The 27979-nt window shown below is 40.1% G+C and overlaps 2 protein-coding genes across 2 annotated transcripts in view; one reads left to right on the forward strand and one right to left on the reverse strand.

Annotated features, from left to right (window-relative positions):
* The window catches only part of LOC101746342 (probable C-mannosyltransferase DPY19L1), a 37033-nt gene extending 34272 nt beyond the window's left edge, over nucleotides 1-2761 (forward strand). Inside the window, exon 10 of the mRNA XM_062675879.1 lies at nucleotides 67-2761. Coding sequence (XP_062531863.1) covers nucleotides 67-70 — 4 coding nt within the window. The 3' untranslated portion in view covers nucleotides 71-2761. The remainder of the gene's footprint in view (nucleotides 1-66) is intronic.
* LOC101746195 (transferrin) lies at nucleotides 1234-27969 on the reverse strand. The gene is made up of 16 exons (XM_004927391.4): nucleotides 27788-27969; nucleotides 26213-27142; nucleotides 21890-21980; nucleotides 20649-20785; nucleotides 19960-20108; nucleotides 18855-18999; nucleotides 17526-17728; nucleotides 15872-16014; nucleotides 15147-15316; nucleotides 13316-13556; nucleotides 12347-12507; nucleotides 10979-11121; nucleotides 10187-10247; nucleotides 9409-9519; nucleotides 4356-4497; nucleotides 1234-2759 (listed from the first exon to the last, which is right to left on the reverse strand). Exons 2-16 carry the CDS (start codon nucleotides 26268-26270, stop codon nucleotides 2423-2425), a joined length of 2292 nt encoding a protein of 763 aa, XP_004927448.1. The 5' UTR covers nucleotides 26271-27142; nucleotides 27788-27969; the 3' UTR covers nucleotides 1234-2422.
* Between the last annotated feature and the right edge of the window lie 10 nt (nucleotides 27970-27979).

The following is a 27979-nucleotide window of genomic DNA, read 5'->3' on the forward strand; positions in this document are numbered from 1 at the left end:
TTTTTTTTTTCCTACGTATGCTGATAGCCTTGAGAGGCTATTTCAGCTTCACCCTCACATTTGTAGGTGAGCTCACGGGGCTCAAACCGGAGTGTTGATAACACTGACCCTAGCAAGAGCCGTGCTTCGCAGAATCTACCACCGGATCGAAAACGCGACCCACTGAGAAGATCCGGCGAGAAACTCAGTGGGCTCTGTCTGTGGGTTAGTTCACTCGTCGAGCCCTTCGTCGCAAGCGACGGATTCGACGAGAACGAGGACCGGTGCTTGAGGTACCTTAAAGCACCGTTAGTGGATCGGGAGGATCCGGAATGACGTGTTTCACAGTCCAGCTGGCGTTTATTGATTGTCAAGGTCCATGGACATCATTACGTGAATTACGCTACCAACCTTGAAACATGAGGTCTAAGCGTCAATTGCACGGTACTTACACAAATTCAAGACTTTTAATTTAACCCAAATCTTAGCTTCACGAACTTCCTAAAACAAAATGTATGCAATACCAATAACTTTAGCTACAAAATTATCATTTCCGTTAAAGCTTTTTTTTAGTGTTTAGATAGGTGGACGAGCTCACGGGCTACCTGATGTTAACTGGTTACCGAAGCCCATAGACATCTACGACGTAAATGTCGCCACCCACCTGGACACATGAGTTGTAAAGTCTCATTTTTTAACAGAACAACGGCTGCCCCGCCCTTCAAACCGAAACGCATTACTGCTTCACGGCAGAAATAGATAGGTGGTACCTACCCGCGCGGACTCACAAGACATCCTACCACTAATAATTACGCAAATTATAATTTTGCGGGTTTGATTGTTTTATTACACGATGTTATTCCTTCACCGTGGAAGCCAATCGTGAACATTTATTAAGTACGTATTTCATTAGAAAAATTGGTACCCGCCTGCGGGATTCGAACACCGGTGAATCGCTACATACGAATGCACCGGACGTCTTATCCTTTATGCCTCGACGACTTCAAAGCTTATTAAAAGTGGTATATGTGGAGGTTTCGAGAAGGATACCCACACACCTATTCTTCTGGACGGGGGGCCGAACCTTCTACGAGGTCCCCGCGCCTAGGCGACGCACGGTGTATGTGGGACTGGACGGTCCGCAGACCTTGGGAACGGACCGCGGGCCCAAGGATGGTTTTTGGGTCCTACTAAACTAAACTACTCAATTCCCATAAACCCTACCCAAGGGATCGTTCAGTAAAACGACCAATGTATTTATTACAAAATTTATTACTAAAACACAAGAAAAAATACAAAACTCATAAGGTTGTACGAATGCTACTCCCAAATTGTGCTTTGGCACTACAAAAATAAAACTTCTTTTCGTCTTAACAAATTTGTTCTGCGAAGGCCTGTAATTAAAAATACTTTTTTTTTTAATTACACTCAAACAGCAAATATTACACAGCATATAATAACAAAACTAAAAAAAAAAACATTCTACATAACGTCTTTAAATACATAGGTATTTGAAAAAAAGCCATTTAATAATAATTAATAATATGATAAGTCAAAATCTGTCACTGTCAATATCGCAATTTTTTTTTTGTTTTATAGTTAAAACCCACAGATACCGAATACCATTTTTTTTATTACAAAAAAGTTTTAATAAGGTATCATATTCATTAAAGATGAAGGTGTTTAACCAATAAATAAAAATTACAGCAACGGCATTCGGGTAATTATTTGACGAAAAAAAAAATGGTTTTATTTTATTTTATTTTGAAATGAGCACGGTGGTTTAAATCAGTTCTTATAGCTAAGAAGTTACACTATTATTGCTGAAAAAAATCTTAGAAAATATTTTACAATACCAAATTCTATTATGTAAGTACATACATTGATAATAAAATATTACGTCATGCGCCATTTTGTATCTATGTTTGAACAACATCAAAAACTTTATATTGACCTATGGAGGATATCTGTAAGGATCGCCATCTTGTATAGGGGACAACAAGACACTTTGGAAGAGTCACCGAAATAGCGCTAGTGTAAGAATTGGAAATTATATGAATATAGCAGTTTTGTACAGAGTAAATTGTCATTTGTAAATTGTTTAATTAAAAAATATACAGTGTATTTAAAATCTCATCTATTTATTTTTATTACTATTTAAGTATGAAGCGTTTCTTTGTTTGCTAATTTAATATCCTGCTCTGATAGTTTAAGGCGCTGTTTTTAAAACCCTTCCACATGCTACTGTGGCGCCACCTGAATTGGCTCCGTTTCAACGGACACTTTTTATTACACAATTTTTTTTAACGAGTTTTATGACCTGGTAACTAAGACCTTTAGGTCAATTAATACACTAATATGCCGCTACGTATTTCTAACCTCCTTAAGTTACTGTAACAAAACTCAAATATGTACGTAGAATAAAAAAAAACACGAATTCTATTTAATAAACGACAAATCTCGTTAAGAAACTCATAACGAGCATCGTTATAACGGAGAAGGCGGCGCGGTTCGCTATATCGGGCACTTGTGGGGTCGCCCGGCTGCACGCGTCCAAGTGTCTGAACAATTCCATGTAGTTCCTGGCGGGTTCGTGAGGAGCCTCGCCCGTGGGCTCCGTTAGGCCTATAGTCGAGTCCTTGAACAACAAATCGCTGATCCCGTTGAAAGACGAGAACAAATCCAAATTGATGAGCTGGTTCGCGGCCGCCGTGTTGTAACCGAAGTACGCGTCCAGCGAATCGAATAAAACGTTCAAAGCGTTGTTCAGCGGGTCGCCTCTGTGGAGGAACAAAACGTTATACAGATTAGTTTTTGTTTTTTTTAAGGGATGTTATGACCTGGTAACTAAAGACTTAGGTCATGTCTTATTTTAATTTATATTCTTATTTTTATGAAAGATGCTAATATGAAGTGAAATGAAATGAAATGAAACATAATTTCAATAAAATGGTGGTCATTTACTGAGATTTTCTCAGTGGACTTTTTGGAGGATCCCGAGAAGCTACATCCAGCGGCTTTGTTTCAATTTCCCACCTTTGTGCACTTTCGCAGATATAAAAAAGTTAATAAACCACCATTATTACCCATTTAAATCTGAAGAAACACTAAATAGACAAAATAAAACAAATCACACAACTTCACTGCTCGCGTTCCCGCCAAAAAGTCCAGATTAGTTTTTAGAAGAGTTGCAATGTTACCAATTAAAAAAAATCACACGTATTTATCGCTGATTTTTTTTCTACCCTTTTGCTGGTAACCTAAAGGGTAGTTCCAGCTAAGCGTCGATGGGTAAGTGAGCTCATGGGCTCAAGCTGAGAGAATTTGTTAATAGTGACTCTAGTAAGAGCAGTACTTCACTGGATCTACCACCGGATCGGAATCGCGACCCGCTGAGAAGATCCGGCTGGCAACTCAGTGGTCTGTCTAGAGAAGCTTCGACCTTCAAAGTCGGCGGGTTTACTTTTTTTTCCTACCTAAGCTGATAGCCTTGAGAGGATATTTCAGCGTAACCGTAACTAGTAGGTGAGCTCACGGGGCTCAAACCTGACGATGTTGCTAACACGAACCCTAGCAAGAGCCGTGCTTCGCAGAATCTACCACCGGATTAGAAACGCGACCCACTGAGAAGATCCGGCGAGAAACTCAGTGGGCTATGTTTACGGGTTAATTTACTCGTCGAACTCGTCGCTTGCGATGAAGGGCTCGACGAGAACGATGACCGGGCGAGCTCTCCGTTACCACTCACTTATATCATGATCGAGATTACATATCGAGGGATGAAATGGTATGGTTTAAGTGACATTTATGCAAATTTACAGGAGAGCCATTTAAACTTTAAAATTTTAGGAAAAAATATCATTACAACAAAAAACTTCTTCAGCTATTTCTATGGAGTAAGCTTAATCGAAGTTCAATTAAAAATATCGAACTGTTGATGCTAATGCAAACGGACCTTTAATTACAAAGATAAATGTCGTGTGTTAACCAAATAGCCTTTAACTCCTTTTAGTATGCTTAGTGCCAGTTTGCCTAAGTTTGCCGCTAGGGGCGCTGTTCTAACTCCATACAAATTTGAGTTAACTTTTACGCTATCGAGAACGTTAAAAAACTCACACTAAGCACACTTTTGAGTCCGCACGGGTAGGTATCACCATCCTGTCTATTTCTGCCGTAAAGCAGTAATGCGTTTCGGTTTGAAGGGTGGGGCAGGCGTTGTAACTATACTGAGACCTTAGAACTTATATCTCAAGCGGCATTTACGTTGTAGATGTCTATGGGCTCCGGTAACCTCTTAACACCAGGTGGGCCGTGAGATCGTCCACCAATCTAAGAAAAAAAGAAACAGGAATGTGATGTAACAGGTTAGATTTTACCTTCTGGACAGAACCTCCGCGTCGACAACGTAAGCTAGGAGACAGTTGTCGTCAATGAACACGCCAGGCGTCGCGGCGAGCGTGTTGTTCTGACAGAGGGCACGGAACTGATTGGCTTGCAGTCCTAACGCTTGTAAGTGAACTGAAAGAAAAAAGAAAAATTAACATAAAATCTTGTGTGACCAAAATTATTACGATTATGTCTAGACTTCTTGATTCGCCAGTTACACACACATTATATGTCGCAGTCTCAGTAAATGTCATCAACAGAGTATAGTCGGAAAGGTCAAGTACTTCACTCGGGTAAGGTCGATACACGGTCGATACAGCGATGGCAACACTAGTTACCGACGGTTTGACGTTTGAGGCTGTTTGACAGTTGACGTATTCTTACAGTAAAGAAAAGACCGCCATTATTCTTTAAGAGAGCACAGATTCGAACGCCCTGGCGAGCTTGCTGCGTTTCTGGACCAATCTCACTTTATCCGTTTGATCATTAGTGATTCTCTTTTTACACGCTTTATATTAGCTTCACTTGTAATGTATGTTTGTATGTTTGTAACTGACTGTCCTTTAGACGCGATTTTGACCCACTTTAAACGGCCAGATTTCATTCAAACTTTGTATAATAGATTTATCGAGGACAGATGACAATAAACTAATTTGATAAGATTAATCCATTATTCAATTTGCAAAATAAGATTTTTGCCAATTTATATAATTTTTATCTATAGTCGATAAGGCAGGAATTGATGTTAAAGTACTTAATAGTTTTCAAAATACGCTTTTATAGAAATTTTTCCTAAAAAATGAAAAATAAATAATAGTTTAAAAAAACAAAAAACACGCTTTATATAAAATTCAACTAAAAAATAGAAAATATATTTTAATAAATTTAAATTGAAAATTTAACCCTTTTTTACAATAAAATATATAATTTATTTGCTACATTGAAAATTAACGTCTGTAATAATTGTCTCAACTGTTATTTTGAGTTCTCGGCGATGTGAATTTTATCAATCAACTAGCTGACCCGGCAGACTTCGTAGTGCCTCAATCGATAAATAAAAGACCTAAACTTTTGTATAAAATAAACTTAAAACAAATAAAAGGAATCCGTCCGACGGGGGACACATCAAAGGAAAACAAAATTGTTATTTTTATTTATTTCCGAGCATTTTCATATGTATCTACCTTTTAAACCTTCTCTGGACTTCCACAAGTAATTCAAGACCAAAATTAGCCAAATCGGTCCAGTCGTTCTCGAGTTTTAGCGAGACTAACGAACAGCCATTCATTTTTATATCTAATATATAAAATTCTCGTGTCACAGTTTTCGTTGCCATACTCCTCCGAAACGGCTTGACCGATTTTGATGAAAATTTTTGTGCTTATCCGGTATCTATGAGAATCGGCCAACATCTATTTTTCATCCCCCTAAATGTTAGGGGTAGTCCACCCCTAAATTAATTTTTTTATTTAAAAAAAAAAAAATTTTGTTTTTATTTTTTTATGATACAGCATACAAAAATACATACAACCCTAAATTTTCACCCCTCTACGATCAACCCTTATTTTTTATTTGTTAATTAAAAACTAAATTTTTTTGCAAGAATTTTGTTTTTATTTTGTCATGACTTAGAATAAAAAATTTCATATTACTCTGAAATTTTTACCCTCCACGATCAACCCCTATTTTTTATTTGTTAATTATAAATTTTAAATTTTTTGGCAAGATTTTATTTTTTATTTTGTCATGACTTAAAATAAAAAAAAAAATATTACTCTCAATTTTCACTCTTATACGATCAACCCCTATTTTTCCATCCCGATTTTTTTTTTATTCTATGCACAGATCCGCAATAAGGTTGCAAGATGGCAATCAAATATTATAATAATAATTGTGGTATGATAAATTGTTATTCAGAGTTTATAATTTCAAGTTCCTTTAATTATGATTTTTTTTAAATTTAATTTGGTCTCCCGCCCTCGCCGGTCGACTACTGATCAACTATCAATCGATCAGTTATCCCCGCCAGGTGTCACCACTCATCCAGCAAACATCACGTAGTAGGGATGAGGACGAAGCCGGTCTCCTGTCTTACTCACTATACATTTTTCAGCCATGTTTCTTTGGTTTTATTGGTGTATCAATAGTATGTTTAGTAGGTCTGAGAATCGGCTACTATCTATATTTCATAGCTCTAAGTGATAAGGGTTGTTCACCCCAAACATTTTTTTTTTATAATTTTTTTTTTTGGTTATAATGAGGTATAGTCCCCAGCGCGTAACTTGGCAAGAGTCGCTAGATGCGCAGAAGTCGTTTTTTAGGTCTCTTTGGTTGTCAAGCGGGACGCGGGGAAAGACGTAGCACCGTTCCGAGCGCGCGATTGGTGAGTCAGTCGACTCTCCCCTCCCGCACCGCGTCCACGTTCCGTTCGCTCCCGGTTACACATGTGCCTACTAAAGTTGTAGGAACCCTTTGTTTATATTGAGTTTTTATTACGAGTTGTTATTATTATTTTAAATTTAGTTTTTGTTACGAGTGTTATTGTTTTAAATTTGTTTGCAATGGCAGGACCAAATGACCATAATTATAGTCGATTCAGTCACTGAGCGTTTTATTATTTACGCCAGTGACGACAGCGACTCTTCGTTATGTCGACGATGAGGAGCCAACTCCTTCCACCAGCTCAGGTCCTACCATAAATTTAATCCAAGGGGTAGCACTATTAGAAAATGATAGTGACGACGGCGACACATAATTTTTAATATTAAGTATATTTTGTTAAATAAACTTTTTAACTTTTAATTGTATTTTATTTATAACACCTAATACACTTCACGAATTCCTCTCTTTTCTTTAACTTTCTTCTAAACACACAGGCTTAAAAATAAATTATGGCAAATAAAAAATTTAATAAAATAAAATTAACATATATGCGGGCCATAAAAGTGACCATTTTTTTGTTGCAATGTACACTATGCGCAACATTACCCCCACTACACCAAAACCTTGCCAACTTACGTGCCTCTTACTATATTATGTGGTTGAATGAGGTTTTTGAGAATTTTATATATTAGACTATAATTTCCTTAGAAATCTTATTTAAGGCAACACAACGTTTGCCGGGTCAGCTAGTAATCTAATATATAAAATTCTCGTGTCACAGTTTTCGTTGCCATACACCTCCGAAGCGGCTTGACCGATTTTGATGAAATTTTTTGTGCTTATCCAGTATCTATGAGAATCGGCCAACATCTATTTTTCATCCCCCTAAATGTTAGGGGTAGTCCACCCCTAAATTTTTTTATTTATTTTTTAGACAAAATTTTTAATTTCTATTTTTTTATGATACAACATACAAAAATACATACAACCCTAAATTTTCATCCCTCTACGATCAACCCTTATTTTTTATTTGCTAATTAAAAACTTTAAAATTTTTTGCGAGAATTTGTTTTTTATTTTGTCATGACGCAGAATAAAAAAATTCATATTACTCTGAAATTTTCACCCCTCTACGATCAACGTTTATAATGAGGTATTATGTGGTTAAATGAGGGTTTTTTTTTCTAGAGTAGAATTTCCCTAGAAATCTTATTTAAGGCAACACAACGTTTGCCGGGTCAGCTAGTATGTATATAGATTTGTATCACTCTTCTCTTAACGAGTCATCCTATGCCGCTCCGCTCAGACAAATAACATAATTATCTTCGCTGTCAAACCAAAATCTGATTTGTGCAAAAACTCTATTTTGAATTAAGAAGTAAAAACATGTTCGTAATTTTTTTTATATAAAGGTGAATTTTTAAGAACTGTATCAAATGAAAGCTATAAATAGATAAATATGAAAGCTATAGATAGATAAATATGAAATCTATAGGCACATAACAGTTTTTTTTATACGGTAGATAGGGCTGTGAACTATACGAAAATCTCAAAAAGTGCACATAGCAGATTTTGGTTTGACAATGACGATATATATGTCGACGAACTAGTGACATAGATACCTCTTTACAGAGATGATTTTCTTAAAGTGTACATACTTTAAAAAGTACGAATATTATTTTTTATTCCTAATTGCGATTTGTAAATTTTTCTTTTATTTTATTCGAATACATTAGGTACTATGAGTAAAAAAAAAAAAAAATGAATATTCATTTTTAAAAAAAGACCCAAATTATGATTCCCTGTGTTATGTATTACCAGAGACTGACAAACATACCTTTTATACGTTTAAACCGTTTGAAAGGCAAACGTGACTAAGCGATAATACCTGCTTTGTATATAAATGATAGGCAATAACCATATTCGATGCGCAAAAAATATATATTTCTAGGTCTATTAAAATCATTTCAATCCTACAGCTACTAGCTAGATTCTACTACAGCTGGATTCTTTAAAATAAATTTTGTTTTCAGGTATTTCAACTTTAAATAATTAGTCTACTGTAAAGTTCACGCATTGTCGCTTAGTCACGTTTGCCTTTCAAGCGACGATATGTATGTTACACCGTTCCAAAATTTTCTGTTATAATAATAATTTAATTTTAAACTATAATGTAACTAGTAACTATACCGAGACCTTAGAACTTATCTTAAGGAGGGTGGCGCATTTACGTTGTAGATGTCTATGGGCTCCAGTAACCACTTAACACCAGGTGGGCTGTGAGCTCGTCCACCAATATAAGCAATAAAAAAAAATTAAAAAAAAATCACACTTTTATTATTTACGCCTTCCTCATTAGTTAAGCGTCTTCGCCATCTTCCTCTTCTCTGTCATTCCGTCTGTCAATCTCTTCTCAGTTCTCCCTTTCTTTCCGTTTTCTCTCACTCACATCTTAACGCTACGTTCCACACTCTTTTCATACGTTCCATTCTTATCAATCCTACATACATATATAGATAACAAACGTCCAGACGAAGAACAAACAAATTTGTTCATCGCACGAACGTTTGCCCGATGTGAGAATCGAACCCGCGACCCTCGGCGCCATAGTCAGGGTCGCTAACCGCTGCACCAGCGTTTGAGAATGAAAGATAACCTCACCATTGATGTTCTCCGTGCTCAGCACTGCGATGTCCGTGGTCGGATCGTTCAGACACGCTAGAGTACCGTTGTTGCCATAATAAACGTTCGTATAATCATAAGCGCAGGTAACTGAAACAAGAAAACAATGGAAACTTAACGTCTTGTCGCAATAAAACTGTATCATCTCAAAACTCACTAATTTTACAGGAGAGTTTTTTAGAGGTTTAACTCTCTCTCTTCGGTCAGTCCCTCACTGCTGAGGATCGTGACTCCGTTCGATTCCGTCAACCAGCTGTCTCCATCGATCCCCTTTTGTAGCCCGGTGGAGTGCGTCGCTGACAGGTATCCCCAGGTATTCCTCCACTATTTGGTCCGACCATCGTTTGGGACCTCTACCCCTAGGCCTTTTCCCCTCTATTTTACCGGTCACCAAAAGGCGTTAAAAAGGTTTAACATGTAATCTATTTTAATACTAGCTGACCCGGCAGACTTCGTGACCTCTTGTGAGTCCGCACGCGTAGGTACCACCGCCCCGCCTATTTCTGCCGTGAAGCAGTAATGCGTTTCGGATTGAAGGGCGGGGCAGCCGTTGTAACTATACCGAGACCTTAGAACTTATCTCAAGGTGGGTGGCGCCATTTACCTTGTAAATAACCATTAAACACTCCAGTAACCATTAAACACCAGGTGGGCCGTGAGCTCGTCCACCCATTTAAGCAATAAAAAAACCGTAAGGCTGATCCGTCGAACTTTACCTTAAGCTAAGATTAGTGTCAGTTCTGATAGAATTACTTACAGTTATCAGGTGTGGGGATGAGTGGCCTGCATACAGAACACAACGAGGTCGCGTTGAAGGTCTGCGAAAATGAATAATGCTATTGTAGCCCAAGTAACTGGTCAACACAAGTTATATTATATGAAATGGTATGATGGGCTAATTCTTTTCCCTACCTATTCACTGGTAGCCTAAGGGGCTATTCCACTACGCTCCGATCATGGTTCTGGTCGAACCCGTCGCTTGCGAGCAAGGGCTCGGCGAGTAAATTAACCCTCAGACACAGCCCACTCAGTTTCTCACCGGATCCGCTCAGTGGGTCGCGTTTCCGATCCGGTGGTAGATTCTGCGAAGCACGGCTTTTGCTAGGGTTCGTGTTAGCAACGTCGTCAGGTTTGAGCCCCGTGAGCTCACCTACTAGTTAAGGTTACGCTGAAATAGCCTCTCAAGGCTCTCAGCTAGGTTGAAAAAAAATCAACTACGCGCGACGGGTAGATGAGCTCCCGGGCTCAACCAGAATTTGCTAACACTGGCCCTAGCAAGAGCAGTGCTTTGCTAAATCTATCACCGGATCGGAATCACGACTTGGAAACTCAATGGGCTGTGTCTGTGGGTTAATTCACTAGTCGAGCCCTTCGTCGCAAGCGACGGTTTCGACGAGGACGGTGACCGGTGCTTGAGGTACCTAAAAGCACCGTTAGTGGATCGGGAGGATCCGTAATGACAAGTTTAGGGCGACGTCGACTGTTTACCATTCGGTCTACAGGATCGGGTATGGTAACTTTTCGATATGTATCAGCGTAGTGTACTTACGGTTTCCGTGATGGTGTGAGAGGCGTCCAATGCTCCCGGGGCGCAGGCGCCGTCGAAAAACTCTCCCACAGCTTTCACATAATCGCATTCTGTCTCGCTGATCACGCCCCGCAGCTGGGCGGTGCGCACGAACGCGACGTACGCTGTCCATGTTCATAATAATATGATATTAACATTAAGAGTTTAAACTTAAGAATTGGCTGTATGGCTTAGTTCCATTGCCTTTCTCTTCGAGAAAAACCCTATTAACACTACTTAATATTAAGACATTAAAGGCTTCGTCAAACAGAACGCGTACGGTACTTGGCGCTGCGTTTTAACGTCGCGCTCTTTACACGTCACACAAATTGACTAGATGAGCCCTACGCTCCTTGACGCAACGTAACGCTAAATCATAGTGCCTTTCGATAGCAGTGTGAAAATTTAAAAGTATTAAGATGTCGAGTGATTCAGATGTGGCATTGTATAAACATGGGTATTTCCTAACTATTTCTATCAATTTTTCGGGCATTACTCGGACTCGGACGCTAAAACAAAATTTGTAAAAAATTACAACACAGTTACACAGTTATTACAGTTTAGCGTTCTGACGCGCGCTAAGTACGCGTTCTGTTTGACGAAGCCTTAAGACAATATTTGCATTATTTACAATTCAAGGGAAACTTTACAAGTTTTACTTTTGGCGGGCTTTCTGTCTACCACAGATTATATCAATGTATGTAAAGAATGCTGCCAGTGCGTATAGTTACAATCCGCCTACATAATGTTCTTTAACTTATTTGACAGGACTTAAGCTATCTTCATTATTAGCCTGAGACATGTCTCTTGGAACATAAAAATTAGCAAGTAACATAAAATCATGTCGCTCTTTTCGTCACTAAAATAACAATTATCAGTATCTAAGGTGCGGGCTCGATACAAGATGATAAGCTTAATTGTGAACGCGAAACGCACCACTGTTTCGCGGCAGAAATAGGCGGGGTAGTGGTATCTGCCCGTGCGGAATCTTCTGGAACAGCTACCCCGAACTTTAGAAACGAGGGTAACTGAAGGCATGGATGATTCGTCTAGTTAGAGCTCTGCGTAAGGCTTTTTTGTGTATGGCCCTCGGAGAAAGTGTTAGTAGACTGGCCATACATACCGCACTGCTGGCCATAGAAATGGGCCAAAAGAATTCTAGAACAGTAGTCTCGGATTGAACGTGGACAGGCAGGAACGTGGCTAACTTATGACATGGACGGATAATCTGATGAGGGCTTTATACGAGGTCCAATTGCGTTTAGCCCTAGACCGTAAGAGATCAGGAAACGTGGAAGATATCCACACCCATGAAGCGACTCGCGGATTTAAATCGATAATTTAACTCACCAAGCCCTCCAAATTCTGGGAAGCAGGCCTTCTTTCCTCGAAGGTTCTCGAAGCGCGTGATGTTCTCCTGCGCTGCGGCCGTTTCCTTGACGAAGGCCGCGACCCGAGACGCTCCAGATCTGGTGTTCTGAACCAGTTTCACGGGCGAGAGGCGGTAATGTCTGAAACATTTGCAACATCAGATGAAGAACCGTGACCGTTGAGAATCTAGTACGCTGACAATAAACTTCCTAGGACCTCTTGTGAGTCCACGCGGGTAGGTACCACCACTCTGCCTATTTCTTGTGAAGCAGTAATGCATTTCAATTTGAAGGGCGGGGCAGCCGTTGTAACTATACTTGAAACCTAGAACTTATCTCTCAAGGTAGGTGGCGCATTTACGTTGTGGATGTCTATGGGCTCCAGTAACAACTTAACACCAGGTGGGCTGTGAGCTAGTCAACCATCTAAGCAGTAAAAAAAAATCAAATTAGTTTGGAAGCTACTTTATTTATCCCTTACCTATTCAATCATAGCCCAAGAGACTATTCCATCTACGCCCAGATGGATAGATGAGGTCACGGGCTCAGACTGAGATAAGTTGCTAACACTGGCCTTAGCAAGTGCTTCGCAGAATCTACCACCTAATCAGAATCACGACCCATTGAAGAGATCCGGCGATTAGGGCCTACGTATTCTATAACATTCATCATTCATTATCATTATCCTTCCCTTCTCCCAGTTACCTGGGGTCGGCGCAACATGTTTTATCCTTCCACACTCGTCTGTCATATACCATTTCTTCGCTCACTCCCCTCTTACTCATATCGTCTTTCACGCAATCCATCCATTACTTCTTAGGTCTACCTCTTCCTCTATATCCTTCCACAACCATAGTTAACATTTTCTTACCAACCTCTTTTTCACTTCGTCTCATCATCATACGTATTCTATAAAATGAACTTTAAAATCGAAGCATAAGGTACTTACTGCCTTGCGATATATCCATAATTGGAGGGAGTGGCAATAAAATCGGCTCTTGATTCCTTGATGTCGGTGAGGCAGTCGAAGACCGAGCTCCTCTGCTGACAGGAGATTGCCGGCTGAATTCCGAGGGTGTAGGCTGATGCTCTAACCCAAGAGCACTTGGTTTGCTCGTTTAAGTTCGTGGTACACCAGCGTTGAGCCGGAAGACAGGACGCCGTTGAGTCTATAGCGGGAATGCTGCGTACTGAAAATATATAAAGAGTACGTTATTTTGTACAAAGAATATAAACAAAATCTAAGTCACGATCTGAAATCAGTAATTTCTACTATACTCTGCAAATTCTACTCTATCATCATCACCCTATAGCAGTCCACTGTTGAACATTATTTTCAGACGTACGCTCCTGGCGGACTGCTCTTAAGGGAGGTATTGTAAGGAGTAACTTCTTAAGGGAGGTATTGATGAAATAGGTCATAGAAACAGCCTTTTTCGAATAGGCACCAGACCTCATGCTTGAGGTTTCCGCGCCGAGGTGGTGCGTGAGGTATATGGGTCCTGACGATCTGCAGAGGCTGCAAGCAGGCCGCGCGCCTAAGAATGCTCGTGGTTATGTATGTCTTATTGCTTGGTTCCGGCTCTTGAGAGACTTCTCTATCTCTCTCTGTTTCTGGCGATACGCGTACATTCAGTAAGGGAAAACAGTACATGACATAATCAAGTCTGTCCACCTTGTGTAAGATCGGCCGCGAGAGACCGTTGACCGTCTACTCTTCCTTGAACCATTAATCGTTCCAATGAGCTTTCATTGCGGATGATATGTCCAAACATATTAAATGAAAGCCTTTGTTTGATTTGGAGCTCTTTCAGAATGGATACATTAGTGTGGTGAGCAGTCCATTTTATCCTTAGCAAGTGTCTCCAGCACCACACTGCTGGACATAGGTCTCTCCAATTGCTCGCCAGTGAGCACGATCCTCGGCTTCTCTAATCCAGCTCCTGTCAGCCACCCTGCACAGATCATCACTCCACCGAGCCTGAGGGCGTCCTGCACCGCATTTGCCAATTCGCAGTCTCCACTCTATCGCTGCCTAGAATAAGACCCAGCATCCTATTTCTACCAGTGGACCGTAAAAAGGAGATTAGAGAAATCACCGTACAAGAGCGTTCTTTGTGGAACCAGTTTATCAAAATTCGAGATACGGCATTTGCTGGTGGCATTTAATGGAGAGTATATGGTGAACCCTCAAGCGAGGACCGCATCATCTATGCCGCGACACAGCCTTCGTTCAAGTTCGAAAAGCGGGACATCTATAATGCAATGGCAACTACTCCCTTCAAAATACGACGAAGGAATCTACTGAGCTTCATAGTCGGGTAAAGCTAATGAGACACTGGTCAAATGAAACACTGTGGCCAGTTTAGTGACTAAAGTACAATCGAATCATAAGGATAACAATTAAAATGCAACGTGCTATCGACAGCCCGACAATCCCGAGGCTGACTGTTAAATAAATTATCGCTTATATAACAAATATTGGTAAGTAATAAATATGGGTACATATTGTTGCGCCGGTAATAGTAACGCCATCTATCGTCAAATAGCCGAACGAATATCGAAGGATCTAGTAAGCCTCTAGAACGCTCGAGAAGTACAACGCCATCTATTATCAGATAGAATAGGATAATAAACACACATCGAAAGTACTCGACTTACTACCTAAGAAATGTTTATTTTTTTATTTTGAGTCCCCAATAGCTCTACCATGAGGTGTTTCAGTATTATCCATTCTTTCTGGGACACCCTGTATACATATATTGATATAAACAACTCACTCGGAGCAGTATAATTGGCTGGAGCAATGGGGGCTTGCTCGAAGACAACCCTCGCGTTCGCGCCCCCAATGAGACCGCTGAACAATACCGACTGCCAAGAGTTCGCTCCGGGATCAGTTCCAGTCGGCCACCAGGCCTGGAGATTGGTGAGGACAGTGGAAGCTGCAGCCCTGTGGAGAAATTGATGGGTGTGGAATGTTCGAGCCAGATATCCCCGGGAAAGCAACCAATACAAACAAAGGTTTTGTTATTATTATTATTTTTGTTTTTATTGCCCAATCAGGCAGACAAGCATGCGGCCCACCTGATGGTAAGTGGTTACCGTCGCTCATGGACGCCAGCAATGCCAGGGGCGATGCCAAGCCGCTACCTACCGCTAAAATATTATATTAAAGATCGGTTTTCGGTGAATTTAAAAGTACTTTTTTTAGTGTTAAAATTTACTGTGGGTAGGACCTCTTGCGAGTCCGCACGGGGATGTACCGTCACCCTGCCTATTTCTGCCGTGAAACAGTAATGCGTTTCGGTTTGAAGGGTGGGGCAGCCTTTGTAACTAGCCTGAGACCTTAGAAATTATATCTCAAGGTGGGTGAGGCATTAACGTTGTAGCTGTCTATGAGCTCCAATAACCACTTAACACCAGGTGGGCTGTGAGCTCGTTCACCTATCTCAGCAAAAGTGGGGGGTTCCACCCGTCAACGCTGTACCGAAGCAGAATGACTTACGTAGACGCGACAATAGCTCCCCAGGGTTGTTTCACGAACGAACAAGGTGCCACAGGGTTACTCAAGATCTCAGGGGTCAACGCCTGAAGAGTTCCATCCGGACACAGCAGGGAGAATGAGGCTGCGTCTTGTGGATTGCGGATCTGAGAATATAGAAAAACGAGGTTACTAACAAATAAATTGTTATGTCGGCAAAAGTAATGCCATCTGTTATAATAACTAGTGACATCGAGAACGTTCGAGAAGTGTAACGCCATCTGTTATACAATAGCGAAAACACATCGAAACGACTTGTACCCTATAGACTTGCCGTGTCGACTGTACGGTTACTGATGCAATGTAAGCGGTGTTAACTGCTCTTTAATAAAACAACTTAGTTCCATTTTTACTCCGTATATCCGTCATAAGTGTCTGACGTGTCGGGTGGGCTATGCACGACTGACTAATGCAAGCGAAGTACAAAACCGCATACGCTACAAAACTGTGTCCCTACATCGACTATAAAAGCGTTGCCGAGATGACATGAAAGGAATCAGTCATCGGTAACACTCGAAGCGAAACAGCGAACGTATCACCTGAAGCGAAGCGGGTGATGGGAATAGCGAATTATGCCTTAAGTACTTCGCCTTCGCCGCAATACTCATGTCCTTTCATTACTATACTGTACTCTCTTTAACCCCCATGCCCCCATATATCTCAAAGAACGTTTCGAGTTCCTACGTGATACGCATAATTTTTCCCTGAGATCATCGGATAGCCTGAGACTGAAAATGCCGGCGCATTCATCATCATTCTTTGATCATTCATTCACCGTCCAGGCGGTTCGATTGTGGAATGCTCTGCCGGATGCAGTGAGAAGTGCTCAAACTTTAAACTGTTTTAAAAGAATGGTGAAGGAACACTACTTATCTTCTTAGTGCTGTTTGTTTGCATCATCATTTATTATTTCCATACTGTTGATGTATTATGTGTATGTAAGTATATTAGTATGTATTGTATGTAAGTATGTATATTGGTATATAATAATAAGTATATATTTCATATTATATGTAAACGGTATATATTTTGTTTATTGTATGTATATATTTTCTATAATGTATTATCTATAGTACACCGCAACATACCTGCTATATTTTTTTTTATATTTTCCAGAATTTCTATAAATTAAACGGTTCTCTGGAAGAGATCGCTTTTAGCGATAAGACCGCCTATTGTACAAATTTATCTGTTTTTTGATTGTTTTTTGAATGTAAATTGTGTTTTGGTGTGCAATAAAGTGTATTCTCTCTCTCTCTCTCTCTCTCTCTCTAAGTACTTTAAGTGTTAAATAGAGTTTGAATTTTATTTATCCCGAGCCCCAGCGCGTAACAATATCATCATCATTCTCCTGCCCTTCTCCCAGTCACCTGGGGTCGGCGCAACATGTTTTCTCCTTCCATACTCTTCTATCATATACCATTTCTTCGCTGACTCCCCTCTTACCCATATCGCCTTTCACGCAATCCATTCAATTTTTTTTAGGTCTAACTATTCCTCTAAAGCGTTCCACATTCACAGTATAAGCAAATAGCGCATAACAATATCGTTTTCGCGTCGAAAATGTCTAAATAAATCGGGTCTATAAACGAATTCCTTCGACCATAATTATTCTTACATTAAAATAGTTCCGGACGTGAAGCCAGGCCGCGTACGCCACTGTGGGGACGCTGTCATTCGTGCTGACCCTCAAGCACTCCAACGCCTGGATGTGGCGGTTCTGGTTATTGACTCCGGCGACGCTGATGCCCATGTCTATGCTGTATCCTGTGCAGCCGGAGCTCCCACCGCATAGGGAGCACAGAGAGGGGAAACGCGTTTCTAGAATGAAGATGAGACAGTTAAAAAAAAAATTGTTTGTTTATTGCTTAGATTAGTCGACGTGCTCACTGCCCACCTGGTGTTAAGTGGTGACTGGAGCCTATAGACATCTACAACGACCCACCTTGAGATATAAGTTCTAAGGTCTCAGTAAAGTTACAACGGCTACCTTACCTTTCAAACCGAAACGCATTACTGCTTCACGGCAGAAATAGGCGGGGTGGTGGTACCTACCCATGCGGACTCACAAGAGGTCCTACCACCAGTGATAAATGGGACCTCTTGTTACTAGTGGTAGGACCTCTTGTTACTGGTAGTAGGTCTTCTTTTTTACGCGTGACATTTATCTTTGTAATTAAAGGTCCATTTTATTTGGTACTAGCGACCCGCCTTCGCTTCGCTTCGGAAACTGTAATTTATTATTGATTTCTCCACTATTTAATGGATGTTATTATACATATAAACCTTCCTCTTCAATCACTCTATTTATTAAAAAAAAATGTGTGCAATTCACACGTGGTAGAAGTGAAACCTTCCAAAATTAAAATACAATTATCCTAAACGTCTTAAGTATATGTAAAATTTTGTCATTAGTAAATAATTTTAAGGTAGCGCCCTCTGTGAATTGATATTTTAATTTCACGTATAATCCTAAATTAAAATTCACTACAAGAGCTTTCATACACACGTTAGTATTAAAAAATCTCACAGATATCGCTGTATTAAATAGTATGTATATTTCTGTCTCATTCTTTGCTGGCTTCATCCTACACATTTTTGTATTTGTGTCTCTTACCTGTCGTTTTTTCCGTTGCATCCGGTTTGAAATCACAACGATTCTAAAGAAGTTTTCACTTCAAAAACCGCATCAAAATCCGTTGCGTAGTTTTAAGATTTAAGCATACATAGGGATATAGGGACAGAGAAAGCGACTTTGTTTTATACTATGTAGTGATGATTAACGAAAGACGACATTATGTGTAAGAGGGGAGTGAGCGAAGAAATGGTATATGATAGAGGAGTATGGAAGGAGAAAATATGTTACGCCGATCCCAGGTGACTGGGAGATGGGCAGGAGGATGATGATGATTATTCTGCTAATAATTAGATCAATAGATGTACTGACTTAAGTCGGCGTCAACTGTAGAGTTTGAACTCCAGGTCCCAGGTCTGCAGGCAGCTGAGAAGAAGGAGCTTAATGTTTCCACTTCGATTTCCTCGGCCGTTTTTCTGTTCGTGTCCACGTCGGGGCAACGGTCGGTGCGCGCGGCCTGACAATGACAATAACAGTAACATTTTTAGCAACGAAAAAAATAATATTGCTTTGATAGGTGGCCAAGCTCACGGCCTGACGTTAACTGGGAACCAGAGCCCGTGGACATCAACGACAAAAACGCCGCCACGCACCTCGAGATGTCAGTTCTAAGATCTCAGTTTTTAATACAACGCCTGCCTCGCCCTTCAAACCGAAACGCATTACTGCTTCACGGCAGGAACAGGCAGGGCGATGGTACCCGTGCAGACGCACAGCACATCCTACCCTCAGAAAATTACATTTTATAAACGTTTTGTTTTTTAAAACACGTTATATGCGCATAATGTTTACTTGTATCCATACAAATCGTCAATTATGTATTGTGACTTGCAAATAAGCCACATTGGGCGCTTACTATACCTTGAACGGAATACTTTGGGACTACAATAATGACCACGGTAGCGTGGTCTCCGTGTTCATTCGGAGCTATCGGATTGCACTGAACTAATTCTAAATCATTAAATATATGTTTTTTCTAATTGTTTTACAACGTACAAGAGAAAACCTGGCGCAAATAATTTCCCAACTAATATAACCTAATCTTAATTCAAATGAAATCTAGTTTAGGACACAATCGCATATTCAACTAATACAACTAGGCCACAATCGCTTATTCAACTAATACAAATAGGCCACAATCGCTTATTCAACTAATACAAATAGGCCACAATCGCTTATTCAACTAATACAAATAGGCCACAATCGAATATTCAACTAATACAACTAGGCCACAATCGAATATTCAACTAATACAACTAGGCCACAATCGAATATTCAACTAATACAACTAGGCTACAATCGAATATTCAACTAATATAACTAGGCTACAATCGAATATTCAACTAATACAACTAGGCTACAATCGAATATTCAACTAATACAACTAGGCCACAATCGCGTATTAATTAGCACTCACCACTTCTTCCAAAGTCTTGAGCACTCTTGGGGACCATCTCAGGTCGGACTGGTCGAATCCGGGATGACAATATCTACCACCACGCAACCCATCAAGTCCTCCGGTGTGGTTATTCGGAACTACAGCCACAGCTTCGAAGGAGAACGTCTCTGAAAGGATAATGTTTGAGCTAGAATCATTATCCGAAGGGTCTTACGTGCGTTATCCTTACAAAAGACAGGATCTTGTCTGATATTCGTTGGGCAGAAATAAACTCTAGTGCCTCTCCATAGAAGTATTTTAAGCTAATTGTCCTACTCTTTTTCTAAACCCTTCAATACTGACGGGGCGATGTATGAGCAAACGCGTCACATACATTTCTGACCAATAGGGCGTTTCAGTTCGAAGGGTTTCCGCCTTTGGACAATTCGCGTCTAGGGTATGAAGCTGATGATATATACGAATTCGCTCATAGACACAATCCACTGAGTTTCTCACCGGTTCTCCTCACTGGGTCGCGGTGCGAATTCGGTGGTAGATTCAGCACTGCTCTTGCTAGGGTTGATGTCAGCAAAAACTCTCAGGCCAAGCCCTGTGAGCTTGTTTACGAGACTTTTGGCCGTATGTACATAAAAAACAGAATTTGGCAGAACGAAACGGCTGGTTCCCAGGGTGTACCAAATCACAAAAAAAAAAGGAATGTGACTAACCCAATCTACTGACGTCTCTGACGGTTGCGATGACCCTATTGTCGTTTGGCTGTTGCTGTGATAATAACAGTAGCTCCTCCTCGGTGAAGAAGCCAATGTCCGCTTCTCCGCGGGCCAGTCTCAAAGCGCAGTCAATTCTGAAATTTCAGGAGGTGGTATTATGCTAAGACTATGGAATGAACTCGCGTATCGTACGCATCGCGATGAACAGATTTGTTTGTTCTTTATCTAAGAATTAAATATATATATCGAAGGAAAAAAGCGTAATTGTCGTAACCTCAAGCACCAGTCAGCGTCCTCGTCGAACCCGTCGCTTGCGACGAAGAATTCGACGAGTGAATTAACCCACAGACACAGCCCACTGAGTTTCTCGCCGGATCTTCTCAGTGGGTCGCGTTTCCGATCCGGTGGTAGATTCTACGAAGCACTGCTCTTGCTAGGGCCAGTGTTAGCTACACTCCCGGTTTGAGCCCCGTGAGCTCACCTACATGTCAAGGAGAAGCTGATACATAGGTAGGAAAAAAAGGAAGCTCTGCACGCATTTGAACGGACGTGTCTTGGTGTACGAACAACAGTATTTCGACAGTCAGTACTGCACAGTATTAGATGTGAAACGTTGTCTTGACGATTAGTACTTACTGTCCCTATTGCGATGGGTGCACGGAACTCTGTCCGTGCCAGATAATACTGCCCTGTGTGACCGTTATCATTCACAATTGTCATTTAATTAGTTCAGTCTCCAATTTGTATAGTTTATTTAAATTACTGGGTTACGATCAATGATTATTTAATAGTAACTAGTGGTCCCCCGGTAGTCGAAATTCGACTATAATTGATTGAAATTATAAGTTTGTACACAATTATGATTCTATTGTTAAAAACTATTATAATACTATACTTGTAATCACAGATTTCTCCAAATATTAAATAAAGACAAACAATATTTAATCTATTCTCAATTTGACCACAGACTAAGCAATAAAAGTTTGACAATAAGCAAATATTGTGCATGCGTGTGTGTGGCAAATACATGGTAGTGTGTGTAATGTTTTTTTTTATTGAATTAATGTATTTTTTATGGATAATTTAAAAAAATATGAACATTCTGCACTCCTTCTCTATATTCTCTATAAGCGTGGGAAATTTCATAGTCCTGCGTCGGCGCAATTTTGATTATTGATTATTCTTTTTCTTATTACGTTGACTTTTCTAAGCAAAGTTAGGTCAATGCCAATACGCACCTAGTTTCCACTCTGCTGCACGTCGCCTGGCTCCCGTCTTTGTCTAAACTCTGGCATAGTGACGATGAAGATGACAAAATGCACACACGATCTGTAAGCATAAGACAATAATATATCTATACTAAGTAATATATAAATCTTGTGTCTACAGTGATTTTTGCGGATGTTCCGTTATAACTACTGAACCATACATCCGATTGACTTGAAACTTGGTATCCATGTAGAAAATACATGTACTTAATGGATAGGCTAATATTTATATGAGCGTTGGACTCCCTAATAAAAATGACAATAAATAATAAAGTTAATTTTAAATGCCCAGCGAAGCGGGCGAGTACGGCTACTCTATAAATAAAATGTCGATGTTTGTATGTTCGCTGTAGACTCCAAAACGATCGGACCAAATTCGCTCACAGACACAAGAAGTTGAGCTTCTCGCCGGATCTTCTCAGCGGTTCGCGTTTCCTATCCGGTGATAGATTCTGCGAAGTTACTCCTGCTAGGACTAGTGTTTTTATTTATTGCGTAGATGGGTGAACGAGCTCACGGCCCACCTGGTGTAAAGTGATTACCATAGCCCAAAGACATCTACAACGGAAATGCCGCCACCCACCTTGAGATATAAGTTCTAAGGTCTCAGTATAGTTACAACGGCTGCCCCGCCCTTCAAACCGAAACGCATTACTGCTTCACAATAGAAATAGGCAGGGTGGTGGTACCTACCCGCGCGAACTCACAACACGTCCTACCACCAGTAATTATGCAAATTATAATTTATCAGGTTTAATTTTTATTACACGAATGTTATTCTGTCACCGTGGAAGTCAATCGTGAACATTTGTTAAGTAGGTACGTATTTCATTAGATAAATTGGTACCCGCCTGCGGGATTCGAACACCGGTGCATCGCTACATACGAATGCACCGGACGTCTTATCCTTTAGGCTACGACGACTTCGATCGTTATTTACAGTGTACCTACTGTGTTATTGGAATTAGGATATACATAATAGTTTCTATACAATTCCAAGGACCCAGTTACACGCTATCAGAGCGTAACCTTATCGTAACTCCAATTGATAACACACGATAAGAATTCAAAGTCAAAAGACGCGATAGACGGAATGTGTTGAATTGAAATTTATTCTTTGACTGTTTTTGAAGTGACAAATTCTTTAGTTCGTCATCGTTGTGATTTGAAAGTCGATGAAACGAAAGGGCGACAGTAAAAAGAGACAGAGACAGATAAATTCATTAGATTTAATGGTGTGAGAAAATGAGATAGAAAGCATTATATAGTGCTTTTTATATTCGTGATTCTCTTTGTGCTCTGTGGTTTTTTTATTGCTTAGATGGTTGGACGAGCTCACAGCCCACCTGGTGTTATGTGGTTACTCGAGCCCATAGATGTCTACAACGTTAATGCGCCACACACTTTGAGACCAAACAACTCAAGAGCAGCTGCTTCGCGAATGAATCTACTACACGATCGGAATCGCGACTCACTGAGAAGATCCGACGAAAAACGCAGTGGGCTGTGTCTATGGATTAATTCACTCGCCGAGCCCTTCGTCGCAAGCGACGGGTTCTACCAGAACGATGACCGGTGCTTGTGGTACCTAAAAGCAGCGTTAATGGATCGGGAGGATCCGTAATGACGTAATGGTTCACGAATTTAGATGTAAATGGAATGGGTTACCCCATTCGAATAATTAATTGAAGTTCAATTAAAAACATTGAACCGTCAATCTATATATATATATATAAATGAATTGCTGTTCGTTAGTCTCGCTAAAACTCGAGAACGGCTGGACCGATTTGGCTAATTTTGGTCTTGAATTATTTGTGGAAGTCCAGAGAAGGTTTAAAAGGTAGATAAATATGAAAATGCTCGGAATTAAATAAAAATAATAATTTTGTTTTTCCTTTGATGTGTCCCCCATCGGACGGATTCCTTTTGTTTGTTTTAGGTTTATTTTATACAAAAGTTTAGGTCTTTTATTGATCGATTGAGGCACTACGAAGTCTGCCGGGTCAGCTAGTGTTGAATAAAATTTTTTGATTTGATTTTATTTGATTTGGAATAGTTACTTTGGCATAACGCTAAATTTTCCCTTCACTTCATTTAAGTAGAAAGTGAAAATATTTTTGAATTATAGAATGTTAAGGAACTATTTAAACCCTATTTTGAAACATTTTTATTGGTGCTCCACTTGTTTTGGTCTTAGAGTGATGCTATATAGCCTATAGCTTTCCTCAATAAATGCCCATTTATTGAGATAGCCCTATCTAACACTGAAAGAATTTTTCAAATCGGACCATTCGTTCCTTAGATTAGCGCGTTCAAACAAACAAACTCTTCAGCTTTATAATATTAGTATATATTTGTTTAACTCAATGTCTACCATCGATAAATCATTGCCGATAGAGTTCGCGAGCACGATTTAAATTGATATCTTGCATGGCCTACGCATAACATCATATTATCGTAGGTAACGGCTTGGTTCTGCCCCTGGCATTGCTGACGTCCATGGGCGACGGTAACCTCTTACCATCAGGTGGGCCGTATGCTCGTCTGCCTACAAGGGCAATAAAAAAAATCGTAATATTCCAAATTAGAAACCATCGTTATGTTTCCAAAAAATTTTAGAAAAAAAAACTCCAAACTGTTGTAGCATTATCGATTAGATTTGAAATTGACAACATAGAGATATATATTTTTCCAACTTGACATTTTTTGAAGCCAGTACTTGACTATAATGACCTCCTTGTACTGAGGTAGCAAACATTTATGAATGAAAAATAGAAAAACTATTAAAGTAGACAATTTGGACTTTTTGGCGGGAACGCTAGGAGCGAAGTTGTGGGATTTGTTTTGTTTCGTTTATTCAGTGTTTCTTCAGGTTTATATGTGTAATAACGGTAGTTTATTAACTGTTTAGAATCTGTGAAAGTATACAAATGTGGGAAAATGAAACAAAGCCGCTGGACGTAGCTTCTCGTGATCCTCCAAAAAGTCCACTGAAAAAGTCTCAGTAAATGACCACCATTTTACTGAGATTTTATTTCATCACATATCATTTCATTTGTAAATTTTATTCGTTTTTAATCATTTATGTTATGTAGCGACTAGTTTCCTTAGTTTATTATTATTCATAAACTGTAAATAATTAAAACGGTATATTATAAAAATCTTATTACTTGACACTGGCTAATGCACAAACCGCCCCGGAGCCAAAATATAAAGAAGAAGAAGTAGACAATTAATAGGAAAAAATTAGGTACCTACGCTACGTAGGCCTTTCTATTAAATAATCTGGTTCCTTGATATGACAGCTTAATAGGGTTGACAAAATTTTCGGCTTTGATAAATTAAGTAATTATATTTTTTACGGGGTATTTTGTAACACGTTGTTTTTATTTTTTATTTTTATTAGACGATGTTATTCCTTCGCCGTGGAAGTCAATCGTGAAAATTTGTTGAGTACGTATTTCATTAGAAAAATTGGTACCTGCCTGAGATTCGAACACCGTTGCATCGCCTCAACACGTATGCACCGGACGTCTTATCCTTTAGGCCACGACGACTTCATAGGTGTATTGACAATCCCCAATTAATTACATAATATTATCAGATATGTTCAAACGCTTGAGGGAGGCTACACGTGATGCTAAGGCTGGCTGGTACTTTGCACAGAGAGTGAGTCTGACTGTCTAACATTAACGCAGCCAGTATCTTCGGAACTGTGCCTTCTTCTAGCGCATTGGAAGATTTGTTCTACTGTGTGAATATTGATTTATGTTAAATTATTTGGATTTGTTAGTTATACTAATATTATAAAGAGGAAAGAGGAAAAATTTGTTTGTTTGTTTGTATTCAATAGACTCCGAAACTACTGTACCGATTTGAAAAATTCTTTCACTGTTTAGAAGCTACACTATTCCCGAGTGACATGGGCTATAATATTTTTTGAAAAAAAAATAGGGATCCTTACTAAAACTCCAATAATGCAATCCAAGGTTTAAAAAAAATTTACTTAAATATTCTTTACATCGCGTACCCTGCGAAAACGATTGATGATAGAATAAAATAATGTACTACGACTTTGTAGAACACATTATTATTTACAAAAAGTGTCGCGACAGCACATGTCTAACTATTATAGTTATGCCGCAATAAGTGTGATTTTATTTTAAAAAATAAAACAACCTCGAATATCGTTGAAATTTTTGTTAAAGATCCGAGCGGAGCCGGAGCGGGCCGTTAGTTTATTAATAAAGATTAACAAAATTACATAATAATATTATTATGAATAACACTTACGACTTTGGGCACGGCTAGCGCCGAACACGAGGCATAGAATGAGAAGCTTCGCGAACATTCTCACAGGCACTGTTCAAGAATTTCCTCAAAAAGAAAACAAACTATTTAAATATATAAAGGACTTCAATGAGTCCTTGAATAGCCGACCACGCCCGACGCACTGAAAATTTTCGGACTGAAGCGTCCAACAGTATAGGTTAATGTGACTCGAATACGCCTCGGAAATTCGCCTGTATATCTATCGTATCTTATCAAACATTTCGAAATTCAACGTTAAGGTATATTATAGTGGTGATATAATGATTGTACATCGCTGCGATAACGAGTCGAGCGCTAAATAAACTGAGCTAACGGAACGCAGCAGTTTTTTTTTCCATACCTACTCGCTAGGCTATTCCAGCTACGCCCGGATCGGTAGGTGAGCTAACGGGCCCTATTTTTTATGATTGCGTGATTACTGGTGCCCTTTTCAGTTTCACCAGAACAGATGGGCGAGCAAGGGCTCAGCCAGGAGGGGTGGGATTTGCTAACAGCTACCCGAGCGCCTCCAAAAGACCTAACAACTCAAGACCAACTGCTTCGCGAATGAATCTACTACCGGATCGGAATCGCGACTCGCTGAGAAGATCAAGCGAGAAACTAAGCGGGCTGATGCATGGGTTAGGTTGCACGTCGAACTCTTCGCTGAGTTCGACGAGGCGTGTAACGCAAGGGTTATTGGACCTGATAGATCCGTAAGGACGTATCTAGGGCGTCGACGGTGACTGGTTAGGAGAGTAGTCAGCGGCGGCAACGATAAGGTGATTAACATGACGCATAGTATTATCGAAGTACCGTTCCGACGCTGACTTCATGTGTTTCCGGATTAATTCGAGGCCCAGGTCGTGTAGGTCGATGTTTCTCACGAAACACGGAGCTCCAACGGGTAACCTGCAAAAGCGGAAGTCATGATGAGCCTTATGCAAATTTTGTAAAGTGTCACCTTGTTCCGAAGGAACATTTTACTCAGCTTACAGATCTTGGGGTAGGATCCCAACCTCGAGAATTTTGCTAACACGGGACCTAGCAATGGCAGAGTGCAAGCATTGCATGGACACGGGTTGAAGGAGACTGATCAAGGGACGTTATTAATGATAGTAGAACGTTCGCTTTTGAGTGTGCACCACCACCCTACTTATTTCTGCCGTGAAGCAGTAATGCATTTCTAACCCATAGACAGACACGCCCCACTAAGTTTCTCGCCCGATCGTATGACTTGGGACGCGATTCCGAACTGGTGGTAAATTCTGCAAAGCACTGCTCTTACTCTGGTACTGGTATGACCTCTTGTGAGTCCGCACGGGTAGGTACCACCGCCCTGTCTATTTCTGCCGCGAAGCAGGAATGCGTTTCGGTTTGACGACCTTAGACTTTAGAACTGATATCTCAAGGTGGGTGGTGGCATTTACGTTTTAGATGTCTATGGGCTCCAGTAACCACTTAACACCAGCTGTGAGCTCGTCCACCCATCTAAGCAATAAAAAATCTTGCTAGGGCCATTATTAGCAAACTTTCTCAACCCGTGAGCTCACCTACCCGTCCGGCTGAAGCTGAAACAGCCCCTTAAGCTACCAGCGAATAAGTAGGGCAAAAGAAGAGCTCTGATGACAGTTCGTCACAATATTCGTAAGGGAAGTCCTTGAACTTAATGCGATTGAAAACTAGAACTATCATTCAGCTGTCTTCCGAACACAAAAAATCATTGGGCTAAACTTAAAAACTCGTCCG

This window comes from Bombyx mori, chromosome 24, assembly GCF_030269925.1.
Source record: "Bombyx mori chromosome 24, ASM3026992v2".
NCBI lineage: Eukaryota > Metazoa > Arthropoda > Insecta > Lepidoptera > Bombycidae > Bombyx > Bombyx mori.

Excerpts from the sequence above, each read along its gene's own strand:
- LOC101746195 (XM_004927391.4), bottom strand. The coding sequence starts at position 26,270 with ATGTTCGCGAAGCTTCTCATTCTATGCCTCGTGTTCGGCGCTAGCCGT. Across the intron at positions 12,508-13,315 it reads TATGGATATATCGCAAGGCA|ACATTACCGCCTCTCGCCCG; the intron begins GTAAGTACCTTA and ends CAAATGTTTCAG. Across the intron at positions 11,122-12,346 it reads CCCAGAATTTGGAGGGCTTG|CGTACGTCGCGTTCGTGCGC; the intron begins GTGAGTTAAATT and ends GAACATGGACAG.